We start from the raw sequence: 27,992 nt of genomic DNA, 5'->3' as shown, positions 1-27,992 counted from the left end.
CATTTAAATGAGTTTAATTTTAATCCTTAGCTTTCTGTATAGCCTAGGAATCACAGAATTGTAGATCACACAGCACGGAAGCAAGCTTTTTGACCCACCATGTGCATGCCAACCATCGGGCACCATATGCCAATCCCGTTCACCTGTACATGTCCATAGCATGGCAAAGCGCTTTTCCAGATACCTTTAACTGCTGCAAGAGTACCTGCCTCCATCCCCATCCACCCCTTCAGAAAGTGTCAGCTTCTATCTATGGCTATCCAGATAACACCAGGAATTGTCTGCTGGACTCCTTCACGTTTTCAAGTTAGCTCCAGAAGTGAATGGTTGAGGTATCTTTGAATATGAAGCTTAACAAAGGGCTCAAATTTTCTCTTATCTTCCAAAAGATGCTATTGACTTAACAATGAAGCTTTCATTCAGCAAAGGGAACAACAGAACTATTCCAACTAAATGCTGAAGCAAATTATCATGCGTGTCTCCATTGAACACAGTGCAGATGTCTGGATTAGAAAGTCCCTGGAGGCAAGTGCCCTCTCTCATCATGTGACGCTGTCAAAAACCTCTCGTCTGATTTGGAGTCTGTTCCAGAATGGAGAGGGGTGCAGATGCATTGAACATCAATACTGCAGAGGAGATGAGATAGAGGCACCCCAAATTTGATGTTTTCCCCACCCCACCTCCCCGAGACCTACTGATGAGCAAGAAACCACCACCCACAGAGTGGGTCCGATAGCAGCAGGAACTCTCCGCTGGGCTTCCTTACGTTTCCAAGGAAGCTCCTCCTCTGCAACAGGCGCAGACTGATGCTATTTCATAAACAGAGGAAATCGTGTGGATGCTGGAAATCCAGAGCATGCACACACAAAATGATGCAGGAACGTGGCACGGCAGGCTGCAGCTATGGAAATGGCCATTTTGGACTGGCGCCCAGAGACCAGCCGTTTGGCAAGAAACAGAAGTGGTGGACCCATTTGGTTCCCCCACTTGATCTGAATGATAGAACATTCAATGAAGTAAATTCATTAACGAAAGAGAATGATCTGACAGCAACACTCTGTGTGAAGCAGGCTGTATTTAAAAGGGAGAAGTAGTGACCAGTGAATGCAGTACAAAGGGAGAGATTTTAAACAAGGCCCAGGTTTCATTTAGCTGACAACAGGGATGTAATTAGTGTTTCCATCCTGATACAGAGTTGTCATGTCAATGTGTAGAAGACGCCATGGATTTCAGAGGACAGCAGTGAACCTAGTTTGTGTCACTGCCCTGTGTCTGTAGCAATGGAGGGGAGCAGGCAAGGATGTCAAATTGGCACCAGTAGTTTTCATGATACTGGACTCCACAGAGCAGTTTGGTCAGGACACAGATTTGAAATCTCTCTCTAGGTTGCTGCTTTCAGCTGACATTTAAAGAGCAGTAAACATAAATGATCCGTAAGACCATAAGATAGGGGAGCAGAATTAGCCCATTTGGCCTATCAAGTCTGCTCCGCCATTCCATCACGGCTGATTTATTATCCCTCTTCACCCAATTCTCCTGCCTTCTCCCGGTAACCTTTTACATCCTTACTAATCAAGAACCTACCAACCTCAGCTTTAAATATACTCAATAACTTGCCTTCTACAGCCACCCCTGGCAACAAATTCCTCAGATTCACAATCCTATGGCCAGAGAAGTTCTTCCTCACCTCTATCCTAAATGGATATCCATCTAGTCTGAGACTGTGTCCTCTGGTCGAAGGCTCTCCCACATCCAATCTATCTAGGCCTTTCAATATGTGATAGGTTTCAATGAGATCCTCCCTCATTCTTCTAAACTACAATGAGTACAGGCACAGAGCTATCAAACACCCCTCATATGTTAACCTTTTCATTCCTGGAATCATTATCATGAACCTTTTGTGGACTCTTGGTGCGCAATGTGGTTAAAGAGCAGAATCTTTCTGGAAATGCTAATCATCACCCAACATCATGGCCGATTTATTTAATTCTTCAGTCACTGGCATTTTCCTCTAAAATCCATGAAAAGGAGCCCATATTCTGTGTGCCAAAATAACCTATCAAGGTTATAACAAGCAAGGGAAAAGGAGATAAATTTGTGACAAAAGTCTTATTAACCCATTGTTATCTTAACAGAACTCGTAAGACACATGACAATTTAAAATATGAATACAAAATAGCCTGGAAATACAAATGGAGAGTAAACTATTTTTTCCCTAGTGAGATTACTTGTCAGATCCTGGGTGCACTGGGTAATTGGCGGTTCCTCTAATACTGTGGAATGCATAGCTAATTGGCTGATGACTGACAATGGTGACCCATCTTGGAGAGGTGATTTCCAATTATATTCATTTACATCTACCTGCCTGCGTGGTTTCTTTCCAAGGGGATGCAGTGGACGTATTTGACAGTGCTGATGTTGATACATCTGGGAAGCTTTCCCTTTTTTTTAAACCTGGTGGGCTTTGTAGAATCGAGTGTGCATGAGGCCTGCAATGATTTAATAACAGAAACAGGAATTTTACTTCCCAGCAAGTGCATGCAGATATAAGTGAGGTTCCTTTAAACAGAATTGTAGCAGTTAGCAGAATGCAATTACAGTTCGGGGTGTTTCAGAGTTCGATTCTGGACCGTTCTGCAAGGGGTCCCTGTACTTTCTCCTTTGGACTGTGTGGGCCTTCTCCTGTTTCTTCCCACGGTCCAAAGACACAGTGGGTAGCTTAATTGGTCATTGGAAATTGTCCTGTAATTAGTTTACTGTTAATCGGGTTTGTCAGGGATTGCTGGGGCATCGTGTGTTCAGTGGGTCAGAAGGCCTAGTCCATGTTGTATTGCTAAGATAAAAAAATAATTATTATTTTCGTAGGAGTGAAGTATGAAGAGGTTGTGGACGTGGGGTTCAGAATCAGCTTGCAGTAGGAGGGGAGATGAATGTAAAACAAAGTGGATCTCGTGGAATCCGGTATTAACTGACAGGGAATAATCACTGGTCAACGGCAACTGGAAAATCTGCAAAGCAATCCAGGAGTTGGGTGTATTTAGTAAGCCCTCTTGATCCCGGTCGACCATGAATGTTGCTTCTTACAGAAAGCAAGTTGTTGCCTAGGTAGCAAAGCTCCCCATCTCCACACAGCTAACAAATCCAAAAGAAAAGCAAAGACATACAGTTTGGCACCGGTGGCCTCGCAGGAGTTGTCAGTCAACGTAGGACTGCCTTAGGGACTCCAGCTCCGGATTTTTCGGCAGGGTTTACTCCTGAAGCCTTCCTCGTGAGTGGTTATAACTGTAACGGAGGGAAGGTTTGAGGTCAGTTTTTCCTTCTAGATGAGCTGCCAACCGTCAGTACATTTACAGCACGTTTAACATGAATAATAAATTGTCCATTAATGGGCGCCTGAGTAAAAAGCCTTGCGAAGACACTAACCAATCAACAAGTCTAGAGGCTCGATTATTTAAGCTTTTTGCTTGGCATTATAAAATGGGTAGTTAATGTTTAAAGATAGATGAGGTGCTGAATACACAGAATCAGAATCAGGTTTGTTATCACCGGCATGTGATGTGAAATTTGTTAACTGTAGAGATAGTAAACTTTAGAAACTCCTGTCTGAGGGAATAGAAGATAAGTGGTAACAGAATGCATTTAATATTCTTCTACTGTAATTACATGTTGAGATGTGCATGTATTTATGATCTTTCAACTTTAAAACAGTGATATTTTCACATTACCAGAATCCAACAATAGACAGACGCCCAATCACAATAACAGTAACTCACCATCACAGGTTTACCAAGAACACTATGCCTTTATGCCCTAAACAATGTTTGACAAAGAGATGCCCACACTTATCCGCAGGTAGAACACTGAATTGACTGCCCACACCTCAAGTGATAATAAGGTCTAATTCAAAGTTCAAAATAAATTTATTATGGAAGTATATATGTTGCCATATAACCCTGAGATTAATTTTCTTATGGGCATACTCAATAAACCAGACGAATATCAGCCAGTCTTCAATGGAGGATCAGAGATCATTTCAGCTGACCGATCATTTAGTGGTATCTGCACGGGATTTTGAGGTGAGTGGTCCTGGGTTCGAATCCAGCTGCCTCATCACACACTTTCTATCCATGCTGCATTGGGCGTCAAGCTAGCAACTCAGCCTCATGCTAAAGAAACAGCAAGGTTGCCACTCCATGCGCCACGAGGTGCGGAAGGAAACAACAATGACAATACTCAATAAATCCATAACAGAATAATAACTATAATGGAATCAATGACCAGCACCAACTTCAGTCAGTGTGCAAAAGACAACAAACTGTGCCAAGACATACAGAGAGAGAGACAGACAGAGACAGAGAATGAGAGAGAGAGAACAAACAAACGAGAACCTGAGATGAAGAGTCCTTGAAAGTGAGTCCATAGGTTGGGGGAACATTTCAAGATGGGGTGAGTGAAGTTATCCCCTCTGATTCATGAGCCTGATGGTTGAGGGGTAATAACGGTTCCTGAACCTGATGGTATGGGTCCTGACGCTCTTGTACCTGATCAAGTCACTTTTTATTGTCATTTTGACCATAACTGCTGGTACAGTACACAGTAAAAACAAGACAACGTTTTTCAGGACCATGGTGCTACATGAACAATACAAAAACTACACTGAACTACGTAAAACAACACAAAAACTACAGTGGACTACAGACCTACCCAGGACTGCATAAATTGCACAAAAGAATACAGGCATTACAATAAATAATAAGACAATATGCACAGTAGAGGGCAGTAGGTTGGTATCAGTCCAGGCTCTGGGTATTGAGGAGTCTGATGACTTGGGGGAAGAAACTGTTACATAGTCTGGTCGTGAGAGCCCCAATACTTCGGTGCCTTTGGCCAGATGGCAGGAGGGAGAAGAGTTCATATGAGGGGTGTGTGGGGTCCTTCATAATGCTGTTTGCTTTACGGATGCAGCGTGTAGTGTAAATGTCTATAATGGCGGGAAGAAAGACCCCGATGATCTCAGCTGACCTCACTATCCGCTGCAGGGTCTTGCAATCCGAGATGGTGCAATTTCTGAACCAGGCAGTGATGCAGATGCTCTGGATACAACCTCTGTAGAATGTGGTGAGGATGGGGGGTGGGAGATGGACTTTTCTCAGTCTTCACAGAAAGTAGAGATGCTGCTGGGCTTTCTTTGCTATGGAGCTGGTGTTGAGGGACCAGGTGAGATTCTCCACCAGGTGAACACCAAGAAATTTGGCAGCAGTGAGAAGACAGCATGACCTGGGTGGTAGGGATCCTGGACGATGGATGCTGCTTTCCTGCGATAGTGCTCCGTGTAGATAATGCTCAGCCATGGGGAGGTTTTTACCTGTGAGGCCTGGGCCGTATCCACTACTTTTTGTAGGATTTTCCATTCAAGGGCATTGGTGTTCTACACCAGGCTGTGATGCAGCCAGTCGATACACTCTCCACTACACATCTATAGCAGTTTGTCAGAGTTCTAGATGTCATGACGGATTTTCACAAACTCATAAGGAAGTAGAGGTGTTGCTGTGCTTTCTTCATAATTGCACTTACGTGCTGGGCCCAGGCCAGGTCTTGAGGTATTTAAATTTACTAACCCTCTCAACCACTGATCCTCCGATGAGGACTAGCTGATGGACTTCTGGTTTTCTCCACCTGAAGTCAGTAATCAGCTCCTTGGTCTTGCTGACATTGAGTGAGAGGTTGTCGTTGTGGCACCACACTTAACTGAATTTCAATCTCACTCCTATATGCGGATATGTCACCACCTTTCATTTGCCCTCTGACAGTGGTGTCATGAGCAAACTTGAATATGGCATTGGAGAAGTGCTTAGCAACACAGTCATAAGTATAAAGCAAGTAGAGCAGGGCGCTAAACACGCAATCTCGTGGTTTACCTGTGCTGATGGAGAAGATATTGTTGCAAATCTGAACTGACTGGGATCGGCAAGTGAGGAAATTGAGGATCCAAATGCACATGGAGATATTGAGGCCAAGATCTAGGAGCTTATTGATTGGTTTTGAGAGGATGATAGTATTGAATGACAAACTGTAGTTGATAAAGAGCATCCTGATGTATGCATATTTGCAGTCCAGATGTTCCAGGGTTGAGAGAAGAGCCAGGGAGATGGGATCTGCTGTAGTCCTGTTGCTCTGGTAGGCCAATTGGAGCAGATCCAAGTCACTTCTCAGGCAGGAGTTGATATGTTTCATCGCCAACCTCTCAAAACACGTCATCACGGTGGATGTAAGTGCTACTGCGGGGTAGTCTTGGAGGCAGGTTACCACATTCTTCTTAGGCACTGGTATAATTGAAGGCTGCTTGAAGCAGGTGGGCACCTCAGACTGCTGTGGTGAGAGGTTAAGGATAATGGTGAACACTCCAGCCAGTTGATCAGCACAATTACTTGACCAGGCGCCCCGTCTGGGCTGACGTTTCTCAGGGGTTCACCTTCCTGAAAGCTGCTCACTTCACTATGCCAACTGCAGTAACTTGGATCGCATTGCCATGATAAATAACAACACCCCATTCATTAAAATCCTACATAAGATAAACACATTACTTTTAGGCATTTATTTATGCCAAAACACAAGATATTCTGCAGATGCTAGAAATCCAAAGCAACACACAAAATTCTGGAGGAACTCAGCGGGCCAGGCGGCATCTATGGAAAAGAGCAAACAGTCCACACTTTGGATCGAGACCCTTCTTCAGGATTCAAGACCCTCCTGAAGATGGGTCTCTGTCCATAGTGTTGACTCTTTTCCAAAGATGCTGCCTGGCCTGCTGAGATCCCCCAGCATTAGGTGTGTGTTGCTAACTTATTTATAGTAGGAGTTGCAATATTTACATAAGTATTCTAAGAGTTTAAATGTTAGAAAGATTACCTGATTACTATCAGGGATACCATCTCAGTGGGGCACTTTGGGGGTTCAGTGATCATTGCCGACATTTCTCAGTAGTCTTCATTTAGTGACACACGAGGGCAAAGACAGGATCAGCATGGATCTTGATTGAGAAGGAGAGTAGACCATAGAAACTACAGCACAGAAACAGGCCCTTTGGCCCTTCTTGGCTGTGCCGAACCATTTTCTGCCTAGTCCCAGACCTGCACACGGACCATATCCCTCCATACACCTCCCATCCATGTATCTGTCCAATTTATTCTTAAACGTTAAAAAAGAGCCCGCATTTACCACCTCGTCTGGCAGCTCATTCCATACTCCCACCACTCTCTGTGTGAAGAAGCCCCCCCTAATGTTCCCTTTAAACTTTCCCCCCCTCACCCTTAACCCATGTCCTCTGGTTTTTTTCTCTCCTTGCCTCAGTGGAAAAAGCCTGCTTGCCTTCACTCTATCTATACCCATCATAATTTAATATACCTCTATCAAATCTCCGCTCATTCTTCTACGCTCCAGGGAATAAAGTCCTAACCTATTCAATCTTTCTCTGTAACTGAGTTTCTCAAGTCCCGGCAACATCCTTGTAAACCTTCTCTGCACTCTTTCAACCTTATTTATATCCTTCCTGTAATTTGGTGACCAAAACTGAACACAATACTCCAGATTCGGCCTCAACAATGCCTTATACAACCTCATCAGACTTTAATATGAAGAAAGACTGGATGAACTGGGCTTGTACTCGTTGGAATTTAGAAGATTGAGGGGGGATCTGATTGAAACGTATAAGATCCTAAAGGGATTGGACAAGCTAGATGCAGGAAGATTGTTCCCGATGTTGGGGAAGTCCAGAACGAGGGGTCACAGTTTGAGGATAGAGGGGAAGCCTTTTAGGACCGAGATTAGGAAAAACTACTTCACACAGAGAGTGGTGAATCTGTGGAATTCTCTGCCACAGCAAACTGTTGAGGCCAGTTCATTGGCTATGTTTAAGAGGGAGTTAGATATGGCCCTTGTGGCTACAGGGGTCAGGGGGTATGGAGGGAAGGCTGGGGCGGGGTTCTGAGTTGGATGATCAGCCATGATCATAATAAATGGCGGTGCAGGCTCGAAGGGCCGAATGGCCTACTCCTGCACCTATTTTCTATGTTTCTATCATAACATTCCAGCTCTTATACTCAATACTTTGATTAATAAAGGCCAATGTACCAAAAGCTCTCTTTACGACCCTATCTACCTGTGCCGACACTTTTAGGGAATTTTGTATCTGTATTCCCAGATCTCTCTGTTCCACTGCGCTCCTCAGTGCCTTACCATTAACCCTGTATGTTCTATGTTGGTTTGTCCTTCCAACGTGCAATACCTCACACTTGTCAGTATTAAACTCCATCTGCCATTTTTCAGCCCATTTTTCCAGCTGGTCCAAGTCCCTCTGCAGGCTCTGAAAACCTTCCTCACTGTCTACTACACCTCCAATCTTTGTATCATCAGCAAACTTGCTGATCCAATTTACCACATTATCATCCAGATCATTGATATAGATGATAAATAACAATGGACCCAGCACTGATCCCTGTAGCACACCACTAGTCACAGGCCTCCACTCAGAGAAGCAATTCTCTACCACCACTCTCTGGCTTCTTCCATCGAGCTAATGTCTAATCCAATTTACCTCCATGTATACCTAGCGATTGAATTTTCCTAACTAACTTCCCATGCGGGACCTTGTCAAAGGCCTTACTGAAGTCCATGTAGACAATATCCACTGCCTTCCCTTCATCCACTTTCCTGGTAACCTCCTCGAAAAACTCCAATAGATTGGTCAAACATGACCTACCACGCACAAAGCCATGTTGACTCTCCCTAATAAGCCCCTGTCTATCCAAATGCTTGTAGATTCTGTCTCTTAGTACTCCCTCCAATAATTTACCTACTACTGACGTTAAACTCACCGGCCTATAATTTCCCGGATTACTTTTTGATCCTTTTTTAAACAACGGAACAACATGAGCCACTCTCCAATCTTCTGGCACTTCACCCGTAGATAGCGACATTTTAAATATTTCTGCCAGGGCCCCCGCAATTTCAACACTAGTCTCCTTCAAGGTCCGAGGGAACACTCTGTCAGGTCCCGGGGATTTATCCACTTTAATTTTCCTCAAGACAGCAAGCACCTCCTCCTTTTCAATCTGTACAGTTTCCATAGTCTCACTACTTGATTCCCTCAATTCCATAGATTTCATGCCAGCTTCCTTAGTAAATACAGACGCAAAAAACCTATTTAAGATCTCCCCCATTTCCTTTGGTTCCGCACAAAGCCGACCACTCTGATCTTCAAGAGGACCAATTTTATCCCTTACAATCCTTTTGCTCTTAATATACTTATAAAAGCTCTTTGGATTATCCTTCACTTTGACTGCCAAGGCAACCTCATGTCTTCTTTTTGCCCTCCTGATTTCTTTCTTAAGTATTTTCTTGCACTTCTTATACTCCTCAACACCTGATTTACCCACTGTTTCCTATACATTTCATACAACTCCCTCTTCTTCTTTATCAGAGTTGCTATATCCCTTGAGAACCAAGGTTCCTTATTCCTATTCAATTTGCCTTTAATCCTGACAGGAACATACAAACTCTGCACTCTCAAAATTTCTCCTTTGAAGGCTTCCCACCTACCAATCACATCTTTGCCAGAGAACAACCTGTCCCAATCCACGCTTTTTAGATCCTTTCTCATTTCTTCAAATTTGGCCGCCTTCCAGTTCAGAACCTCAACCCTAGGACCAGATCTATCCTTGTCCATGATCAAATTGAAACTAATGGTGTTATGATCACTGGAACCAAAGTGCTCCCCTACACAGACTTCTGTCACTTGCCCTAATTCGTTTCCTAACAGGAGATCCAATATTGCATCCCCTCTAGTTGGTCCCTCTATATAGTGATTTAGAAAACTTTCCTGAACACATTTTACAAACTCTAAACCGTCTAGATCCCTAACAGTATGGGAGTCCCAATTAATGTATGGAAAATTAAAATCCCCTACCACCACAACTTTGTTTCCTGCAGTTGCCTGCTATCTCTCTGCAGATTTGCTCTTCCAAGTCTCGTTGACTATTGGGTGGTCTGTAATACAATCCCACTCATGTGGCCATACCTTTCCTGTTCCTCAGCTCCACCCATAAGGACTCAGTAGACAAGCCCTCTAATCTGTCCTGCCTGAGCACTGCTGTAATATTTTCCCTAACAAGCAATGCTACTCCCCCACCTTTCATTCCTCTGCCTCGATCACATCTGAAACATCGGAACCCTGGAATATTAAGCTGCCAGTCCTGCCCCTCCTGTAGCCAAGTTTCACTAATTCCTACAACATCATAATTCCACGTATCAATCCATGCCCTCAACTCGTCTGCCTTCCCCGCAATACTCCTAGCATTGAAATATATACACCTCAGAAGATTTTTACCACCACTCACAACCTTTCTATCAGCGGATTTGCTTAAACTTTCAATATCATTTATTTTCACCCCAGCCACACTGTCAGCTCTGGCACTCTGGTTCCCATCCCCCTGCAAATCTAGTTTAGAGCCTCCCCAACAGCACTAACAAACCTCCCTGAAAGGATATTGGTCCCCCTGTAGTTCAAGTGTAACCCGTCCCTCTTGTACAGGTCCCACCTGCCCCAGAAGAGGTCCCAATGATCCTGAAATCTGAAACCCTGCTCCCTACACCAGTTCCTCAGCCACTTGTTCCTCCTCCAGAGCATCCTATTCCTACCCTCACTGGCACCTAGCACAGGTGGCAATCCTGAGATTACCACCCTCGAGGTCCTGCTTTTCAACTTCCTACCAAGCTCTCTATACTCACTCTCCAGGACCTCCTCACTCTTCCTTGCTATGTCATTGGTACCGATGTGCACCACGACATCTGGCTGGTCACCCTCCCACTTCAGAATGTCATGCAATCGATCAGAGACATCCTTGACCCTGGCACCCTCCTTGTCAATGAATCATTTTCCACTCCCCACATTTCTTCCCATCACCTTACAATTTTCCTCCCTTTAAAGCTAGGCTCTTGAACAAAAAACAAGTTCCTAAGTGGCATGTCTGGAATTGATGGGAAGTTGTCCTGGTCCAGCTTGTTCTTGCACCAAGTGAACACCAGAGGGCAGAACTGACCAGACAATTAAATGTGACTCACGTCGACAGAAAAAATTCAGTACATGGTTTATGTTGACAATATAACCTTCAATAGCCTGTATGACTGTCGGTTGGACCATTGCATAAATGCAATATGATTAAAATTCACACATGTCCCTTATTTTTTTATCATGCACTTGCCAATTAATGTGTTAGCAAGTGTTCATATTTGTGAAAAAAAATCGACATTTAATTTTACAGGTTGCTGAGATGTGTTCTATCTTAAGGTGGAATTGTGGGCTGCCGTTTATATTTTCAAATTCCACCACCCAGTGTCAATATTTGTACATTGTATTAATGACTATGAGATGCATGTGTTTTCTCTTAAACAGTAAAGAATGTTCCTTTAAGGAGCTGCACACTTTTGAAGTTTACTAAATATCATAACAAAGAAAACATTTTAATTAAAGCACAGTGTGTGTGATTGAAGAATTTTCAAAACATTGTCACAGGCACTGGATTCCCTGGTTTTCCCCTCAGGTTGAAACTGTTTGTACTTTATTTTTGGAAATTCTTCTTAAATAACCAGTCATGGTCCTTTATGAGCTAATTGAAAATAAAGTTTGTTTATATTAAAAATCACTTTGGGCCATTTTTGTTCAAAGCTTCATTGACTAGATAGGTTCACTTTTTGTGTCTCAGCTTGAAGAGTGTTTATTGTGTTTGCTATTTTTATTTATGATTTATAAGTACAGTGGATTCTGGTTAATTGGTCTATTGTTTAATCAGGGTAGATGCTTAAAGAACTAAAGCTAATCAAGAAAATTGCCGGGATTACCTTCATTTATTAGGGACACTATGCTGCTTAATTGGGACAGGAGACCGTTGCAGAACGGTTTCTAACTAGTGCCAGTTGTGTGCACTTGAGTGACTATTAATCACTACGGCGTGCGTGGAGCAATGAGTTTTTAAATAGCTTCAGTTGCATGTGTTCCTGTTCAAAGAGCAGTGATTTCTGTCACTGATAGTTGGCAAGAAAAAAGGAGCAAGATGACTCAGAACTGTTTTGCTCACCGCGGTTTCAAGCATTCAGGCTTCAAGATGCCAGGAAAGTCGGAAAATGAAAGTGAAACAATTTCACTACTTAACTATGAAGAATTTGAAGGTATCAACAATCACCTTGAATGTTACAATGAAAATGAGGATTTGGAGGTTGCAAATGTTGAAGGCATTTTATGAAAACCGTCCTTTATCTTCACTAGGTGTCTGTGCTGATTCTGTTCACTTACAGTTAATCAAAAGAACACGGCAATGTACACTGGATGAATTCCTCCATCGATAACTATTAGGAACTAATAGTTTTATAGTACTGTAGTAGTATTGATAGTGTCCTAATTTGTTCTATATTTCTTTTAAATATGTACAAACGTTTGTAATTTTAAATGGTAGTTTGTCTTTTTTTTGAGAACATGTCCATAAGATAATAGGAGCCAGATGTAGGCCATTCGGCCCATCAAATCTGCTCTGCCATTCAATCATGGGCTGATCCAATTCTTCCAGTCATCCCCACTCCCCTGCCTCCTCCCCATACCCTTTGATGCCCTGGCAAATCAAGAACCTATCTACCTCTGCCTTAAATGCACCCAATAACTTGGCCTCCACAGCCACTCATGGCAACAAATTCCACAGATTTACCACCCTCTGACTAAAGTAATTTCTGCGCATCTCTTTTCTAAATGGATGTCCTTCAATCCTGAAGTCATGCCCTTTTGTCCTAGACTCCCCTACCATGGGAAATAACTTTACCATATCTAATCTGTTCAGGAAAAGAAACATTCAGAATGTTTCTATGAGTTCCCCCTCATTCTCCTGAACTCCAGGGAATACAGCCCAAGAGCTGCCAGACGTTCCTCACACAATAACCCTTTCATTCCTGGAATCATTCTCATGAATCTCCTCTGAACCCTCTCCAATGTCAGTATATCCTTTCTAAAATAAGGAGCACAAAACTGCACACAGTACTCCAAGTGTGGTCTTACAAGTGCCTTATAGAGCCTCAACATCACATACCTGCTCTTATATCCTATACCTCTAGAAGTTAATGCCAACATTGCATTTGCCTTCTTCACCACCGACTCAACCTGAAGGTTAACCTTTAGGGTATCCTGCACAAGGACTCCCAAGTCACTTTGCACCTCTGCATTTTGAATTCTCTCCCCATCTAAATAATAGTCTGCCCGTTTATTTCTTCCACCAAAGTGCATGACCATACACTTCCCAACATTGTATTTCATTTGCCACTTTGCCCATTCTCCTAAACTATCCAAGTCTCTCTGAAGGCTCTGTGTTTCCTCAACACTAACCACTCCTCCACCTATCTTTATATCATTGGCAAATTTAGCCACAAATCCATTAATCCCAGAGTCCAAATCATTGTCATACATTTTCATACTTTTTTTTTTAACTATTTCTATGAAACTTTGACTAATTGGTGTAGTTGTTTAATGGGCCAAGATGTTCTGATCCCGAAGTGTCTCAATTAATTAGAAACCACTATACTTCCCTACTCGAGGCTTACCTGTAATTTGCTAGGATGGAGGCTAATGTGGAGACTGTACAAAGTGCATCAGGTACAGTAAACTGTACCTCTGCATGGGCAATTTTCTTCAGCATCTTGGATAATCGCGTGGTTTCTTTGTATTCAAAGCTGACTGGTGACAAAGGGCAGAAAAGCATTAACATGGAGCATTGCGAGAGTACTTGAAAGAAGCACCTTCTTTAACAATTCACTTTGGGAAGAATGTGAGAGCTTGGGCGAGGGTGCAGAGGAGATTTACCAGGATTAGAGAACATGTTTTACGAGAATAAGTTGAGTGAGATCTTCTTGAGCGAAGGAGGATGAGAGGTGATTTGATAGAGGTGTACAAGATAATAAATTGAGTGGATAGCCAGAGGTTTTCCCAGGGTAGAAATAGCTAACACAAGGGGCATAACTTTAAGGTGTTTGGAGAAAATTAGAGGGAGGATGTCAAAGGTAGGTTTATTTTTTTTTACAGAGATCGGAAGGTGCATGGAAATGCTGCCGGGGAGGTGGTAAAGGCAGATACAATAGGAACGTTTAAGGGACTCTTGAGATAGACATGTAGATGAAAGAAAAATGGAGGGCCATGTGGGGCGGGGGGAGTGTTTGATTGATGTTAGACTAGATTAAAGGGTCAGCACATCATTGTGGACCAAAGGGCCTGTACTACATGTACTGTTGTATGTTCTAACTGAATTTTAATTATGAGGAAAAATATCTTCAACTTTTGAAGCACATTGCACATCACTTTCAATTTTTATAAAGAAATTGACCACCTATAACATATTACACTGCAGTTGAAATATTATCAATGACAGTGGTAAGTAATTTTGGTTCTTGATAATCCTTGATTATCAGAATATTTGACATATCTTTGTAAGTGTACGAGAAAGATTAGTCTTGCAGATTCATCAAATGATTTCTTAATTGGGTAGACACAACTGAGAGAATAACTGTGAGTTTTGTTTAACACATTAAGCGCTAACTCCACTTTGGAGGGTCCCAAGCCTGGCTGTGAAAGGAGGGTTGGGCATGAGGCTAGCAACTCCATCCTGGAAAAAACCAGAGCGACAGAAACACCAACAGCAGCTCCAAAGACTTCACCCCTGGGAGGGGAAGGATGTTTGCCCAAACGACCCATGAAATCGTGTGGTGAAAGCTGAAGGCACAGGGCTGATCAGCTTCTATCGCCCAGGACAGCGGACCACAGTGAGCTGCTGCCAGTGGGGGTGACGGTGGGTGTAAGAAGAAGGTGAAGTGCTGGTAACATCAAAAACCCAAATGGTTATGATGTATCCATGGATGTAAATTAATTTTAAAAACCACTGGTCATAATCACAAACAATTTAAATAAGGAAATACACATCAAAGTTGCTGGTGAACACAGCAGGCCAGGCAGCATCTCTAGGAAGAGGTACAGTCGACGTTTCGGGCCGAGACCCTTCGTCAGGACTAACTGAAGGAAGAGCTAGTAAGAGATTTGAAAGTGGGAGGGGGAGGGGGAGATCCAAAATGATAGGAGAAGGCAGGAGGGGGAGGGATGGAGCCGAGAGCTGGACAGTTGATAGGCAAAAGGCCTATGAGAGGATCATGGGACAGGAGGTCCAGGGAGAAAGACAAGTGGGGGGGGGGGGACCCAGAGGATAGGCAAGGGGTATAGTCAGAGGGACAGAGGGAGAAAAAGGAGAGAGAGAGAAAGAATGTGTGTATATAAATAAATAAATAATGGATGGGGTACGAGGGGGAGGTGGGGCATTAGCGTAAGTTTGAGAAGTCAATGTTCATGCCATCAGGTTGGAGGCTACCCAGACGGAATATAAGGTGTTGTTCCTCCAACCTGAGTGTGGCTTCATCTTTACAGTAGAGGAGGCCGTGGATAGACATGCCAGAATGGGAATGGGATGTGGAATTAAAATGGCCACTGGGAGATCCTGCTTTCTCTGGCGGACGGAGCGTAGGTGTTCAGCAAAGCAGTCTCCCAGTCTGCGTCAGGTCTCGCCAGTATATAGAAGGCCACATCGGGAGCACCAGACGCAGTATATCACCCCAGCCGACTCACAGGTGAAGTGTTGCCTCACCTGGAAGGACTGTCTGGGGCCCTGAATGGTGGTAAGGGAGGAAGTGTAAGGGCATGTGTAGCACTTGTTCCGCTTACACGGATAAGTGCCAGGAGGGAGATCAGTGGGGAGGGATGGGGGGGGATGGATAGACAAGGGAGTCGCGTAGGGAGCGATCCCTGTGGAAAGCGGTGGCCGGGGGGAGGAGGGAAAGATGGTGGTGGGATCCTGTTGGAGGTGGCGGAAGTTACGGAGAATAATATGTTGGACCCAGATGCCGGTGGGGTGGTAGGTGAGGACCAGGGGAACCCTATTCCTAGTGGGGTGGCAGGAGGATGGAGTGAGAGCAGATGTGCATGAAATGGGGGAGATGCGTTTGAGAGCAGAGTTGATGGTGGAGGAAGGGAAGCCCCTTTCTTTAAAAAAGGAGGACATCTCCCTCATCCTGGAATGAAAAGCCTCATCCTGAGAGCAGATGCGGTGGAGACGGAGGAATTGCGAGAAGGGGATGGCATTTTTGCAAGAGACAGGGTGAGAAGAGGAATAGTCCAGATAGCTGTGAGAGTCAGTAGGCTAATAGTAGACATCAGTAGATAAGCTGTCTCCAGAGACAGAGACAGAAAGATCTAGAAAGGGGAGGGAGGTGTCGGAAATGGACCAGGTAAACTTGAGGGCAGGGTGAAAGTTGGAGGCGAGGTTAATGAAGTCAACGAGCTCAGCATGCGTGCAGGAAGCAGCACCAATGCAGTCGTCGATGTAGCGAAGGAAAAGTGGGGGCGGGGGGCCAGATACCAGAATAGGTTTGGAACATGGATTGTTCCACAAAGCCAACAAAAAGGCAGGCATAGCTAGGACCCATATGGGTACCCACGGCTACACCTTTAGTTTGGAGGAAGTGGGAGGAGCCAAAGGAGAAATTATTAAGAGTAAGGACTAATTCCGCTAGACGGAGCAGAGTGGTGGTAGAGGGGAGCTGGTTAGGTCTGGAATCCAAAAAGAAGCGTAGAGCTTTGAGACCTTCCTGATGGGGGATGGAAGTATGTAGGGACTGGACATCCATGGTGAAAATAAAGCGGTGGGGGCCAGGGAACTTAAAATCATCGAAAAATTTCAGAGCGTGAGAAGTGTCACGAACATAGGTCGGAAGGGATTGAACAAGGGGGGATAACTCTGATTTTGTAACAAACTGAACATGAAAGATTGCCTCTGATCTACGTATGACTGTGAAAGGAGCAAAAACAGGAGGGGACTAACTGGCTCATTTCTGGAGTGAAAAGCTGTGAATTGTAGGGTGCCATGGGGATTAATCCTTCAGCACCAATTGTTCACATGTGAAGATGAGAACATCTTTCTTCCCTTTTCTATCACTTTCATTTCATTTCCCCTCTTTCAGTCCATTTCTCCTCTTTGATTCCTTCCTTCTCTTTTCTCTCTCATTACTCACTATCTCTTCATTCCTCCACTTTCACTTCATATCCCAGCAGTGTAGTGTACTTATTAGCACAGCGCTTCACAGTACCAGCAACCCAGGTTCAATTCCCAACGCTGCCTGTAAGCAGTTTGTACACTCTCCCCGTGACCACGTGGTTGGGTTTCCTCTGGGTGCTCCAGTTTCCTCGCACAGTCCACAGGCATACCGCTTGGGAGGTTAATTTGTCATTATAAATTGTCCCTTGATTAGGCTAGGATTAAATTAAGGGTCTGCTGGGTGATGTGGCTCAAAAGGGCAGAAACAGCTGACTTCACATTGTATGTTGATAAAAATAGTCCACCCCATTCCCCACCTTGCCCTCTCTCTTTCTCACATCTACTCTCCCCAACTTGATTTGGCTCTACACATGGATTACCATTCTGGTCTTCCATAGGACCAATTTTGTCCCTTGCAATTCTTTTGCTCTTAACATATCTATAAAATCCCTTAGGATTCTCCTTCACCCTGTCTGCTAGATTAATTTCATGCCTTCTTTTAGCCCTCCTCATTTCTTTCTTAAGTGTTCTCTTACATTTCTTATACTCCAGAAGCACCTCATTTGTTCCTACTTGCCTATACCCGCTATGCACCTCTCTTTTTTCTTTTAACTAGGGCCTCGACATATTTCTGATAACATCAGAAATGGCCTTTCTCGAATTCAGAATCACAACCTGCAGACGAGACCTATCTCTTTCCATATTTACTTCGAAACTAATGGCACTGTGATCATTGGATGCAAAGTGTCCTCCAACACAAACTTCTGTCACCTGCCCTATCCCCAACAGCAGATCCAGTATCGCACAATCTCTTGTTGGGACTTCTACGCACAGATGAAAGAAACTTTCCTGAACACATTTGACAAACTCAATCCCATCTGGTCCTTTTACAATATGGGAGTCCCAGTTAATATGTGGAAAGTTAAAATCACTTTATGTTTCTTGCAACAGAGTGTGATCTCTTTAAAATTTGTTCCTCTAAATCCCTCGGACTGTTGGGCAGCCTGTCACACAGCCCCACTGACGTAGTCATACCTTTCTTATTTCTCAGTTCTACTCCTAAGACCCCACTAGTTGAGTTCTCCAGTCTGTCGTGACAGAGCACTGCTGTGACATTTCCCTGACTAGTAACGACAACCCTGCTACTTTAATCCCTTCTGCTCTGTCATGTCTAAAACAACAGAACCCCGGAATATTGAGCTGCCAGTCTTGACCCTCCTGCAACCACCAGGAGACACACTAAAGGATACAGCGTCATAATTCCAGGCATTAATCCATGCCCTGAGCTCATCCGCCTCTCCTGTGATACTTTTTACATTGAAATACACATGGCTGAGGATACTGGTTGCACCGTGCTCAACCTTTCGATTCTTGACTTTGTCTGAGGTCCTACCAACATCTGCCTCCGCAACCTCCCAACTGTTTTGGCTCTCTGGTCCCCATACCCCTAGCACTCCAGTTTAAACTCACCGTGCAGCGTTAACAAACTTCCCCACGAGAATATCGGTCCCCCTCCATTTTGGGTATTTCTTCTGTAAAGGTCCCACCTTCCCTGGAAGAGAGCCCAGAGATCCACAAAATCTTATGCCCTCCCTCCTACACCAAATCATTAGCCACATATTAAACTGTATAATCTTCCTAGTCCTGGTCTCACTAGCACGTGGCACGGGTAACAATCCTGAGATCACAACCCTGGATGTCCTGCTCTTTAACTTAGCACCTAACTCCCTATACAGGACCTCACCACTTGTCCTACCCATGTCATTGGTACCTGCAGGGACCACGACCTCTGGCTGTTCATGCTCCTGCTTTAGAAGGCCGAGGACTCGATCCTAGCTGTCCTGGACATTGGCACCTGGGAGCTAACATACCATCCAGGAATTCTGTTCTCCCCCACAGAACCTCCTGTCTGTGCCCCCAACTAACGAATCCCTTATCACCACAGCATGCCTCTTCCCCCGCCTTCCCCTCTGAGTCACAGAGGCAGACTCATAGGGAAATCCGGAAAGTGCAGCAAAGATACATCCCAAAGACAAAGTAGCAATCTACAGGGAGGGTGAGCCAACAGTGGCGAGTAGGGGAAGTGATAGACAGCATAAAAGCAAAGAGAGAGCATATAATACAGTATAGCAAAGATTAGTGGGTAGGTAAATGATTGGGAAGCTTTTAAAAACTAACACAAGGCAACTAAGAAAGCCATAAAAAGAGAAAAGATTTAGTATCTGGCCAATAATATAAAAGAGGATACAAAAAGTTTTTTGAAAAATATATAAAGAGTAAAAGACAGAAGAGAATGGATATCGGACCGCTGGAAAATATCACTGGAGAGGTAGTTGTGTGTGTGTGTGTGTGTGTGTGTGTGTGTGTGTGTGTGTGGGGGGGCGGGCAAAGAAATGGCAGACAAAGTTAAGTCTTCACGGTGGAAGGCACTAGCAAAGTGCCAGAAATCCTAGTGTCATTGCTATTACTAAGGAGGTGCTTGGGAAGCTGAAAAGTGTGAAGGTAGATAAGTCACCGGGACCAGATGGACTACACCCCGAGGTTCTGAGAGAGTTGGCTGAAGAGATTCTGGAGGCATTCATAATGATCTTTCAAGAATCACTAGACTCCAGATGGTTCTGGAGGACCAGAAAATTGCAAATGTCACTCCACTCTTTAAGAAGGGAGGGAGGCAGAAGAAATGTTAGGTTGAGTTCAGTGTTTGAAAAGATGTTGGAGTCTGTTATTAATGATGAGGTTTTATGGTATTTGGAGGCACATGACAAAATAAGCCCGGGACAGCATGGTATTCTGAAGGGGAAACCTCGCCTGACAAATCTTTGAGGTAATAACAGGCCAGACGGACAAAGATGTTGATTGGATGTTTCAAGAGGCCTTTGACAAAGTGCCGCACATGAAGCTGCTTAACAAGATCACATGGTATTACAGGAAAGGTGCTAGCTGGATAGAAGATTGGCTGAATGGCAGGAGGCAAAGACGGGGAATAAAAAGGGTCTTTTCGGGTTTGCTGCCAGTGATTGGTGGTGCTACACTGGGGTCAGTGTTGGGACTGTTTCTGTTCATGTTATATCAATGATTTGATGATGGAATTGATGGCTTTGTGGCCAAGTTTGTGAACGATACTAAGATAGGTGGAGGGACAGGCAGTCTTGAGGAAACATGGTGTCTGTCTGCAGAAGGACTTGGACAGATTGGGAAAATGGACAAGGTGGAATATAACGTAAGGAAGTGCACTGTCATGCAGCTTGGCAGAAGAAATAAAGGCATAGACTAAATGGGGTGAAAATTCAAAATCAGAGGTGCAAGGGGACCTGGGAGTCCTCAGGATTCCCTAAAGGTTAACTTACAGGTTGAGTTGATGGCAAGGAAGGCAAATGCAATGTTAGCATTCATTTGAGAGGACTAGAACACAAAACCAAGGATGTAATGCTGTGGCTTTTTAAGGCATTGGTCAGACTACACTTGGAATATGGTGAGCAGTTTTGGGCCCCTTATCTAAGAAAAGATGTGCTGGTTTGGAGATGGTCGAGGAGGTTCACGAGAACGATCCCAGTAATGAAAGGGTTAAAACATGAAGAGCATTTGATGGCTCTGGGTCTGTACTCGTTGCAGTTTAGAAGAATGAGGGAGATTGCATTGAAACCTATCGAATATTGAAAGGCCTAGATAGAACGGATGTGGAGAGGATGCTTCCTGTAGTGGGAGAACCTAGGAGCAGAGGGCACAGCCTCAGAATTGAGGGACATCCACTTAGAACAGAGATGAGGAACAATTTCTTTAGCCAGAGGGTGGTGAATCCATGGAATTCTTTGTCACAGATAGCTGCGCAGGCCATGTCATTCAGTAAATCTAAACCAGAGGTTGATAGGTTCTTGATTAATCAGGGCATCAAAGGTTACTGGGATAAGGCAGGAGAAGGGGATTGAGAGGGATAATAAATCAGCCAGGATGGAATGGCAGAGCAGACTTGATGGGCTGAATGGCCTAATTCTGCACCTATGTCTTATGGTTTTATGGAGATCCTGACCATAGCACACATCACCTCCAACTTTCCAGATACACCTCCAACCCATTGCAATTTGCTTACTGCTGGAATACATCTATGGTGGATTCCACTTCCCTGTCCCTACACTCATCTCCATAGCATCTGGACCGCAAAGACACCTACATCAGACCCACTGTTTATTGACTACAGCCCTGCCTTCATTACCATTATTACAAGCAAACTCTAGACCTTGGGAGTTACTGCCTCCCTCTGCAACAGGATCCCTGACATCCTGACCAACAGACCTCAATCAGTAACAATAGGCAGCAATACTCCACGATTATTCTCAGCACTGACGCTGTGTCTTCTGTCCACTACTCTACTCCCTGTACACTCGGGATTTCATGGCTAGATTCCACTCTAAAGGCTGATTTATACTTGTGCGTACTAGCTTATGCTGCAGCCTACACAAGTGGGCTACGCCGTTGTGAGCAATTATACTTGTGCGTTGGTGTGTCTGCTTCTCTCTGCAATTCACTGCCAACGCTAGTTGGCGGTGGGGTTTCTATGCCACTGTGTTGAGTTTCTTCGTGTTGAAACTCAACACGAAGAAACTCAAACTTCAAACAATGGTGACTGAAACTGAAGGAGGGTGAATTTTCTGTGCTTGTCCGGTCACTAAGAGACATGGACAAGGAAATGCATTTCAAATATTTTCGGATGTCGGCAGGTAGATTTGATGATGTGGTTCATCGTCTCCAACCATTTATTTCACATCAGTGTACACACAGTATACTCAGAGACTGGCAATCACCATTCGAGTTTTAGCTTCAGGTGGAAGTCCACAGGCTGTAGCAGCTAGCTACAAACTGGCGTCAAGCACAGGGTCCTCCATAATTTCGGAGGTCTGTAAAGCTTTATGGAAAGCATTGCAGCCAGAGTTCCTTCCCTGCCCTTCAGTCGCCCAATGGGAAGCTATTGCAGCATAGGAGGAAATGCGATGCTACTAAGCAGACCAATCACAGTTGTCATGGTCTGCGATGCCGCGACGCGTAGTTACATTTTGGGAGAGGTGCACGTTAGGCTACAGCGCAGGGTTCACGGCTATGCTGTACCTACAGCATACATTTGACGCACAAGTATAAATCGGCCATAACTCCACCTACAAGTTTGCAGATGATATCATCATAGAGGGCTGCATCTCAGATAACGGCGAGTCGGAGTACAGGAAAGAGATATGTGATATGTTGTCATGACAACAATCTTTCCCTCAACGTCAACAAGAGCTAGACATTGACTTCAGAAAGGAGGTGGTGCACATGTTCCAGTCTACATCAGTGATGTTGAGGTTGGCAGCTTCGAAGTTCCTAGGTGTGAACATCACCAACAGCCTGAACTGATCCAGACACATTGATGTAACATCCAAGAAAGCTCACTGGCCCCTCTTCTTCCTCAGCCTAAAGAAATTCAGCACGTCCCCATTGACCATTACCACTTTTCAATCGATGCACCATGGACAGTATGCCGTCTGGATGCAAAATGGATTGATGGGGCAACGGCTCTGTACGTGACCACAGGAAACCGCAGAGAGTTGTGGACACAGCTCTGCACGTCACAGGGGGACCAGCCTCTCCCTTGCGGACTCTGTCTATACCTCTCGCTGCCTCAGTAAAGCTGCCAGCATGATCAGAGACCCCACCCACCCCGGACATTCTCTCTTCACCCCTCTCCCATCGGGCAGAAGATACAAAACCCGGAAAATGTGTACCACCAGGGTCAAGGACAGCTTCCATCCCACTGTTATCAGATTCTTGACTGGACCTTGTGTACGATAAAAAGGACCCTTGACCCCACAATCTACCTTGTTATGACCTCATACTTTTATCATTTACCTGCACTGCAATCTGTCGGTAGTTTTTACTTTATTTTACGTTGTTATTGTTTTACCTCATTCTACCACAATGCACTGTGTATTGATTAGATCTCCATGTACAGTACACCAGACAACCTTCTCACTGTGTCTCACTACATGTGACAGTAATAAACCAAAAACCATTACCAGTGTTTCACCAAATCGATGCTTCATTTTCAAAATCTCTATAGCTCGCTATCTTTCTATTTTGGACCCACAAACCAGAGGAAATCATTCTCAATTGCCAGGAGGCTGCTTTCTTTTTTTTTAAGAGTAACTTCATTTGTCACATGTACATCGAAACACACGGTGAAATACATCACCTTTGCTGCGTTTCTGGCACCAACATGTCCTACCCACAACTCACTAACCCTTACCGTACAACTCAGTAACCCTTACCATACCCGTCTGTAACGTGGGAGGAAACCGGAGCACCTGGAGGAACCCCACAGGGAGAACATACAGACTCCTTACAGACAGTGGTGGGATCCAAATCCCGTGCTGAGGTTGCAGCGCTGTTCTAGCGTTGCGCTAATTGCTACACTACCATGCCATGTAGTTTGAAAGTACGTTTGTACTGTCTCAATTTATCCACTGACTTTCATATTCTTAATGATTTTAGACAGAATTCTCTTTCAGTACATGAAACAGTACAGCACAGAAACAGGCCCTTTGGTCCACAGTGTTGTGCCGAACCAGCTAAAAAGCAAATCAGAAACACTCAAACACTAACACCTACACCATTCCATATCCCTCCATGTTCCTCATACCCATGTGCCTATCTAAACATCTCTTAAAAGCCTCTAATGTATTTGCCTGTACCGCCACCCCAGGCATCCGCCACTCTCTGAGTAAAAAACTCACCCCTCACATCCTCTTTGAACCTACCCCTTCTCACCTACATTTTGTGCAATGTTTTAGATATTGGTTATCACGCATGGTTTCTTGACTTTAAACCATTTTTATAGAGTTAATATGTGCTCTCTTGCAATTACAACCTTTATTGTAATGGTCACAACCTTGACAACCTGCAGTAAAAATATTAAAATACTAAGACAATCAGCGACACTTGAAAAGCTTATTCAGTTAAAATGTGGACACAGGAAGCAGCAGATGCTGAAACCTGCAACAGTCTACAGGAGGAACTCACAGGGTCAAGCAGCAGCTGTGGGAGGAAAGGAATTATGACAGGGATAACCATTTAAAATATTTTACTATTCATTTCAATACTTCTTAAAAACTTACATAAATCAAACAAAAAGAAATCCACGTACCTTTCTCTCAGTCTGTTGACCAAGGCTGCGGTACCTGCACCACTTCGGTTCCCGAGAGCCCAACAGGTCTCCCACTGTCTCCCTGAGGAATATACCAGGAAAACATTCGGCAGAGACGGTGTTGGCAGCAGCTCCGAACGTATTACTGTTGGGCTTCTGGGCTTAAGTCTGCACCGGTACTGGACGCTGACTCATCCGATTGGGGTAGGTGGCAAGTCCCTGGGTTGGAGGGTATCTGCCCCAGGTGAGGCAAGTCTCTGGGTTGGAGGGTATCTGCCCCAGGTGAGGCAAGTCTCTGGGTTGGAGGGTATCTGCCCCAGGTGAGGCAAGTCTCTGGGTTGGAGGGTATCTGCCCCAGGTGAGGCAAGTCTCTGGGTTGGAGGGTATCTGCCCCAGGTGAGGCAAGTTTTCAGGAGCACCAGGGGGAGGGGAGAGGGAGACAGATCCAGCCTTCAGATCAAGGTGCAGCTGCCAATAGTGGAACGATGAAGATTGGGGATCCATAACAGTCAGAGATGAAAGGGCCCAGAATTCTGCTTGTAGGGCTTGTCCGATGAAAACAAGAGCAAGGTTTGGGGGGTGGTGAGATAACGAAGAGGGAAGTGAATGCAAAGGTGAGAATTTTGTTACTAAGATGGTATCAGAACAGAATCGAAATGAGAGTGATGACCTGACCATGAGTCTGGTGGGAAAGGTGGATTAGCCATATGCAGCTAAGTTTAGAGGTTGCAACTGAAAACTACACCAAACAGCCAGAACTTCTTTCCAGTGGGATGAAAGTACATTTTTATTGTAAGAGCAAAAATAAAAAGCACACTGTATAAATGTACAAAAGACTATTTAAACTACAAATCACATTTACTTTTACCAATGTTGTGCCCTTCATACTTGTCTATACAAAAACTAATCGTGAAGGTGAAACAGAACGTGCATTTTAAAATCAAAAAATAAATTACAGCTGAAGGACTAGTGAAAATTGCACTTGAACAATAAAGTTCTAGAACTATAAATTAACAGCAAATCCTATCTGGAGACAGTGGTCCTACCTTGTGCATTGGCTACTAAACGTATACGTACTTCTTGAAATTTGCTACTTCAATCTCAAGGGTATTAATACAAGAACCACCCAGCACATAAAGTGATCATCTAGTATGAGTCAGATTTAGGGGTATTTTTTGGCCACTTATTCAATGTAAGCAGGCATCGAAGGTAAGATTGTTCAACTGGCAACCCAGTGACCAGGAACATTGTTTTTGTGCTCCAAAATCCAGATTGTTAATTTGTCACAAAACTTACTGTGCTGTTTTCAAATGGTATACACTCAGTGGGCTGGGAAGCCTCTCTCTGTGTTATGCATTTTCTGTGACACATTGCATTTATAAGACCATAAGACATAGGAGCAGAATTAGGCCATTTGGCCCATCCAGTCATTTCATCATGGCTGATCCATTTGTGTCAATGATTTTAAAAATGTGATGCATTTTCTTCAGTAACAATGCCAATTACATTATCTCCATTTCCTCTCCACAGATGCTGTCCGAACTTTGTAATTTTAATTCAACTTTCCACCACCTGCTGTATTTTTCATACCACTCCCTCCACCCCAGAAAATTGCTTTTGAAATTCCCTTCCAGCTTCTACTTTTAGCATTTTATCATCCAGTCAGAACAATGTGTTACGTTAAAATTTATCCTCATCCTTCATAGACTTTTGCAGTAAAACCCACCCCAGCTGAGGTCTTAGTGGGGGTGAAGTTGTGACATGGTTGCATGGAAGGTAAACGAGTGGATTAGTAACCAGAGTCTGGAAAATTATATAGAGATCAAGTCAAATCCCACCGCAATCACAGAGAAATTGAAATGCTAAATTTGGAATTAAAATTTGCTGATATCAATGATAATGAAACTACCAGATTTTATTTAGAGATAAAACACGAAACAGGCCCTTCTGACCCAATGAGCCATGCCACCGGCAACCTATTTTAACCCTTGCCTAACCATAGGAGAATTTTCGACTACTTAGCCTACTAACCGTTAAGTCTGTGGACTGTGGGAGGAAACTGGATCATCTAGAGGAAACCCACGTGGTCATGGAGAGAATGTACATCCTCCTTGCAGTTGGCGCCCATATGGAACTCCGAACTCTGACGCCCTAAGCTCTAAAGGGGTCTTGCTAACCACCATGGCGTAGTGTAACGGTTAGGGGTTAAGTTGTTAAATAAAGCTTTACAAAAGTGTTGTGGGGAACTGTTCGTCCTTACCCGGTCTTGTGGAATTATATCCCCACAGTGTACTCTATTCAAGTTCCACTGTTCAATGGTCAATTGGAGATGTAAAATAAGTTCATGCTTTGCCAGTGTCGTGTGCTACCATGAACAAATTTAAATAAATAAACTCAGAAAATTAAACCTAGGCCCCTCCTTCACTACCTGGGTCAATAGTGTGAGCAACACACCCAAAATGCTGGAGGAACTCAGCAAGTCAAGCAGCATCAATGGAGGGAAACGAAAGAGTCAATGTTTTGGTCCGAAGCCTTTCCTCAGGGCCGGAAAGCCAGCTGAATAGTCTGAGGGTCATTTTAACTGGCTGGGGCATTTTTCCAAGCATTTGCTGTGGATGTGAAGAGTACTACAAAGTGCAAGTGTTGCCTTAGGTACTTTGGGCATCATTTTTCAGGGCTTGAACCTCGTGCTTCCTGGACCTGTGGAATCAGATATATATCGCCAGTGAGTATTGCTGAGAGGAAAGAAACAGCTTCACCCTGGTACGTTCTTCACAAAAGCATGACATGTCACAAAGTCTCCTTTTCGCTAGAGAAAATTCAAGCGTAGACGGACAGGCTAAAGGGAGATTGGACGGATCCTTACAGAACTGAGCATTTATGACTATGAGAAGAGGCTAACTAGGCATTGGTCAGACCACTCTTGGAGTAATGTGAGCAGTTTTAGGCATTGGAGAGGTTCACAAGGATGATTCCGGGAATAAAAGAGTTAATGTATGAGGAACATTTGATGGCTCTGGGCTTGTACTCACTGGAGTTTAGAAGAATAGGGGTGCAGGGAATCTCACTGAAACTGTGGAATCTCACTGAAACTGATCAAATATTGAAAGCCCTAGACAGAGTGGATATGGAGAGGATGTTTTCTATAATGGGTGAGTCTAGGACCCAAGGGCACAGTCTCACAATAGGGTATCCTTTCAGAACAGAGATGAAGAGGAATCTCTTTAGCCAGAGAGTGATGAATCTGTGGAATTTGCTGCCAAAGGCAAGTGTGGAGGCCAAGTCTTTATGTAAATTTAAGGCAGAGATTGATAGATTCTTGATTGGTCAGGGCATGAAGGGATATGGGGAGAAGGTAGGAGATTGGCGCTGGCAGAAAAAATGGATCAGCCATGATGAAATGGCGGAGCAGACTCAATGGGCCAAATGGCCTAATTCTGCGCCTATAGCTTATGGTCCTTTGGTCTTATCTAATCAGCTTCTCCATACCCCATGGATTTGGGAAGAGATACTTCTGTTCTTTCAAAACTTTCAAGCACCTCTAACAAACGGTCAAACATTACAAATGTATACGTTACATGACAGCAGGATACAAAAGAAGAGAATTGTGCCGGTTAAGATTTTTGTTTCAACGGCACAAACAATTGGGTGCGTAGATT

General features: G+C 44.1%; 1 protein-coding gene across 5 annotated transcripts in view; it reads left to right on the top strand.

Moving 5' to 3' along the window:
• Nucleotides 1-27,992, top strand: part of si:dkey-3d4.3 (ras guanine nucleotide exchange factor F) — a 180,430-nt gene that overhangs the window by 83,814 nt on the left and 68,624 nt on the right. For 2 of the 5 annotated variants that reach the window (XM_063048544.1, XM_063048547.1), the window contains one exon: nt 25,864-25,988. The exons of 1 other annotated variant lie outside the window; for it this stretch is intronic. In XM_063048544.1, the coding sequence (XP_062904614.1) occupies nt 25,864-25,980 (117 nt within the window). In that variant the 3' untranslated portion in view covers nt 25,981-25,988. Of the gene's footprint in view, nt 1-42; nt 11,660-25,863; nt 25,989-27,992 lie in introns of those variants that run through there. 2 more of the 5 variants (XM_063048545.1, XM_063048546.1) reach the window with 1 other exon arrangement.

The sequence above is a fragment of the Mobula hypostoma genome, chromosome 5 (genome assembly GCF_963921235.1).
Source record: "Mobula hypostoma chromosome 5, sMobHyp1.1, whole genome shotgun sequence".
In the NCBI taxonomy this organism is placed as follows: Eukaryota; Metazoa; Chordata; class Chondrichthyes; order Myliobatiformes; family Myliobatidae; genus Mobula; species Mobula hypostoma.
The sequence above is the reverse complement of the archived record's forward strand: the minus strand, read 5'-3'. Positions and strand labels throughout refer to the sequence as shown.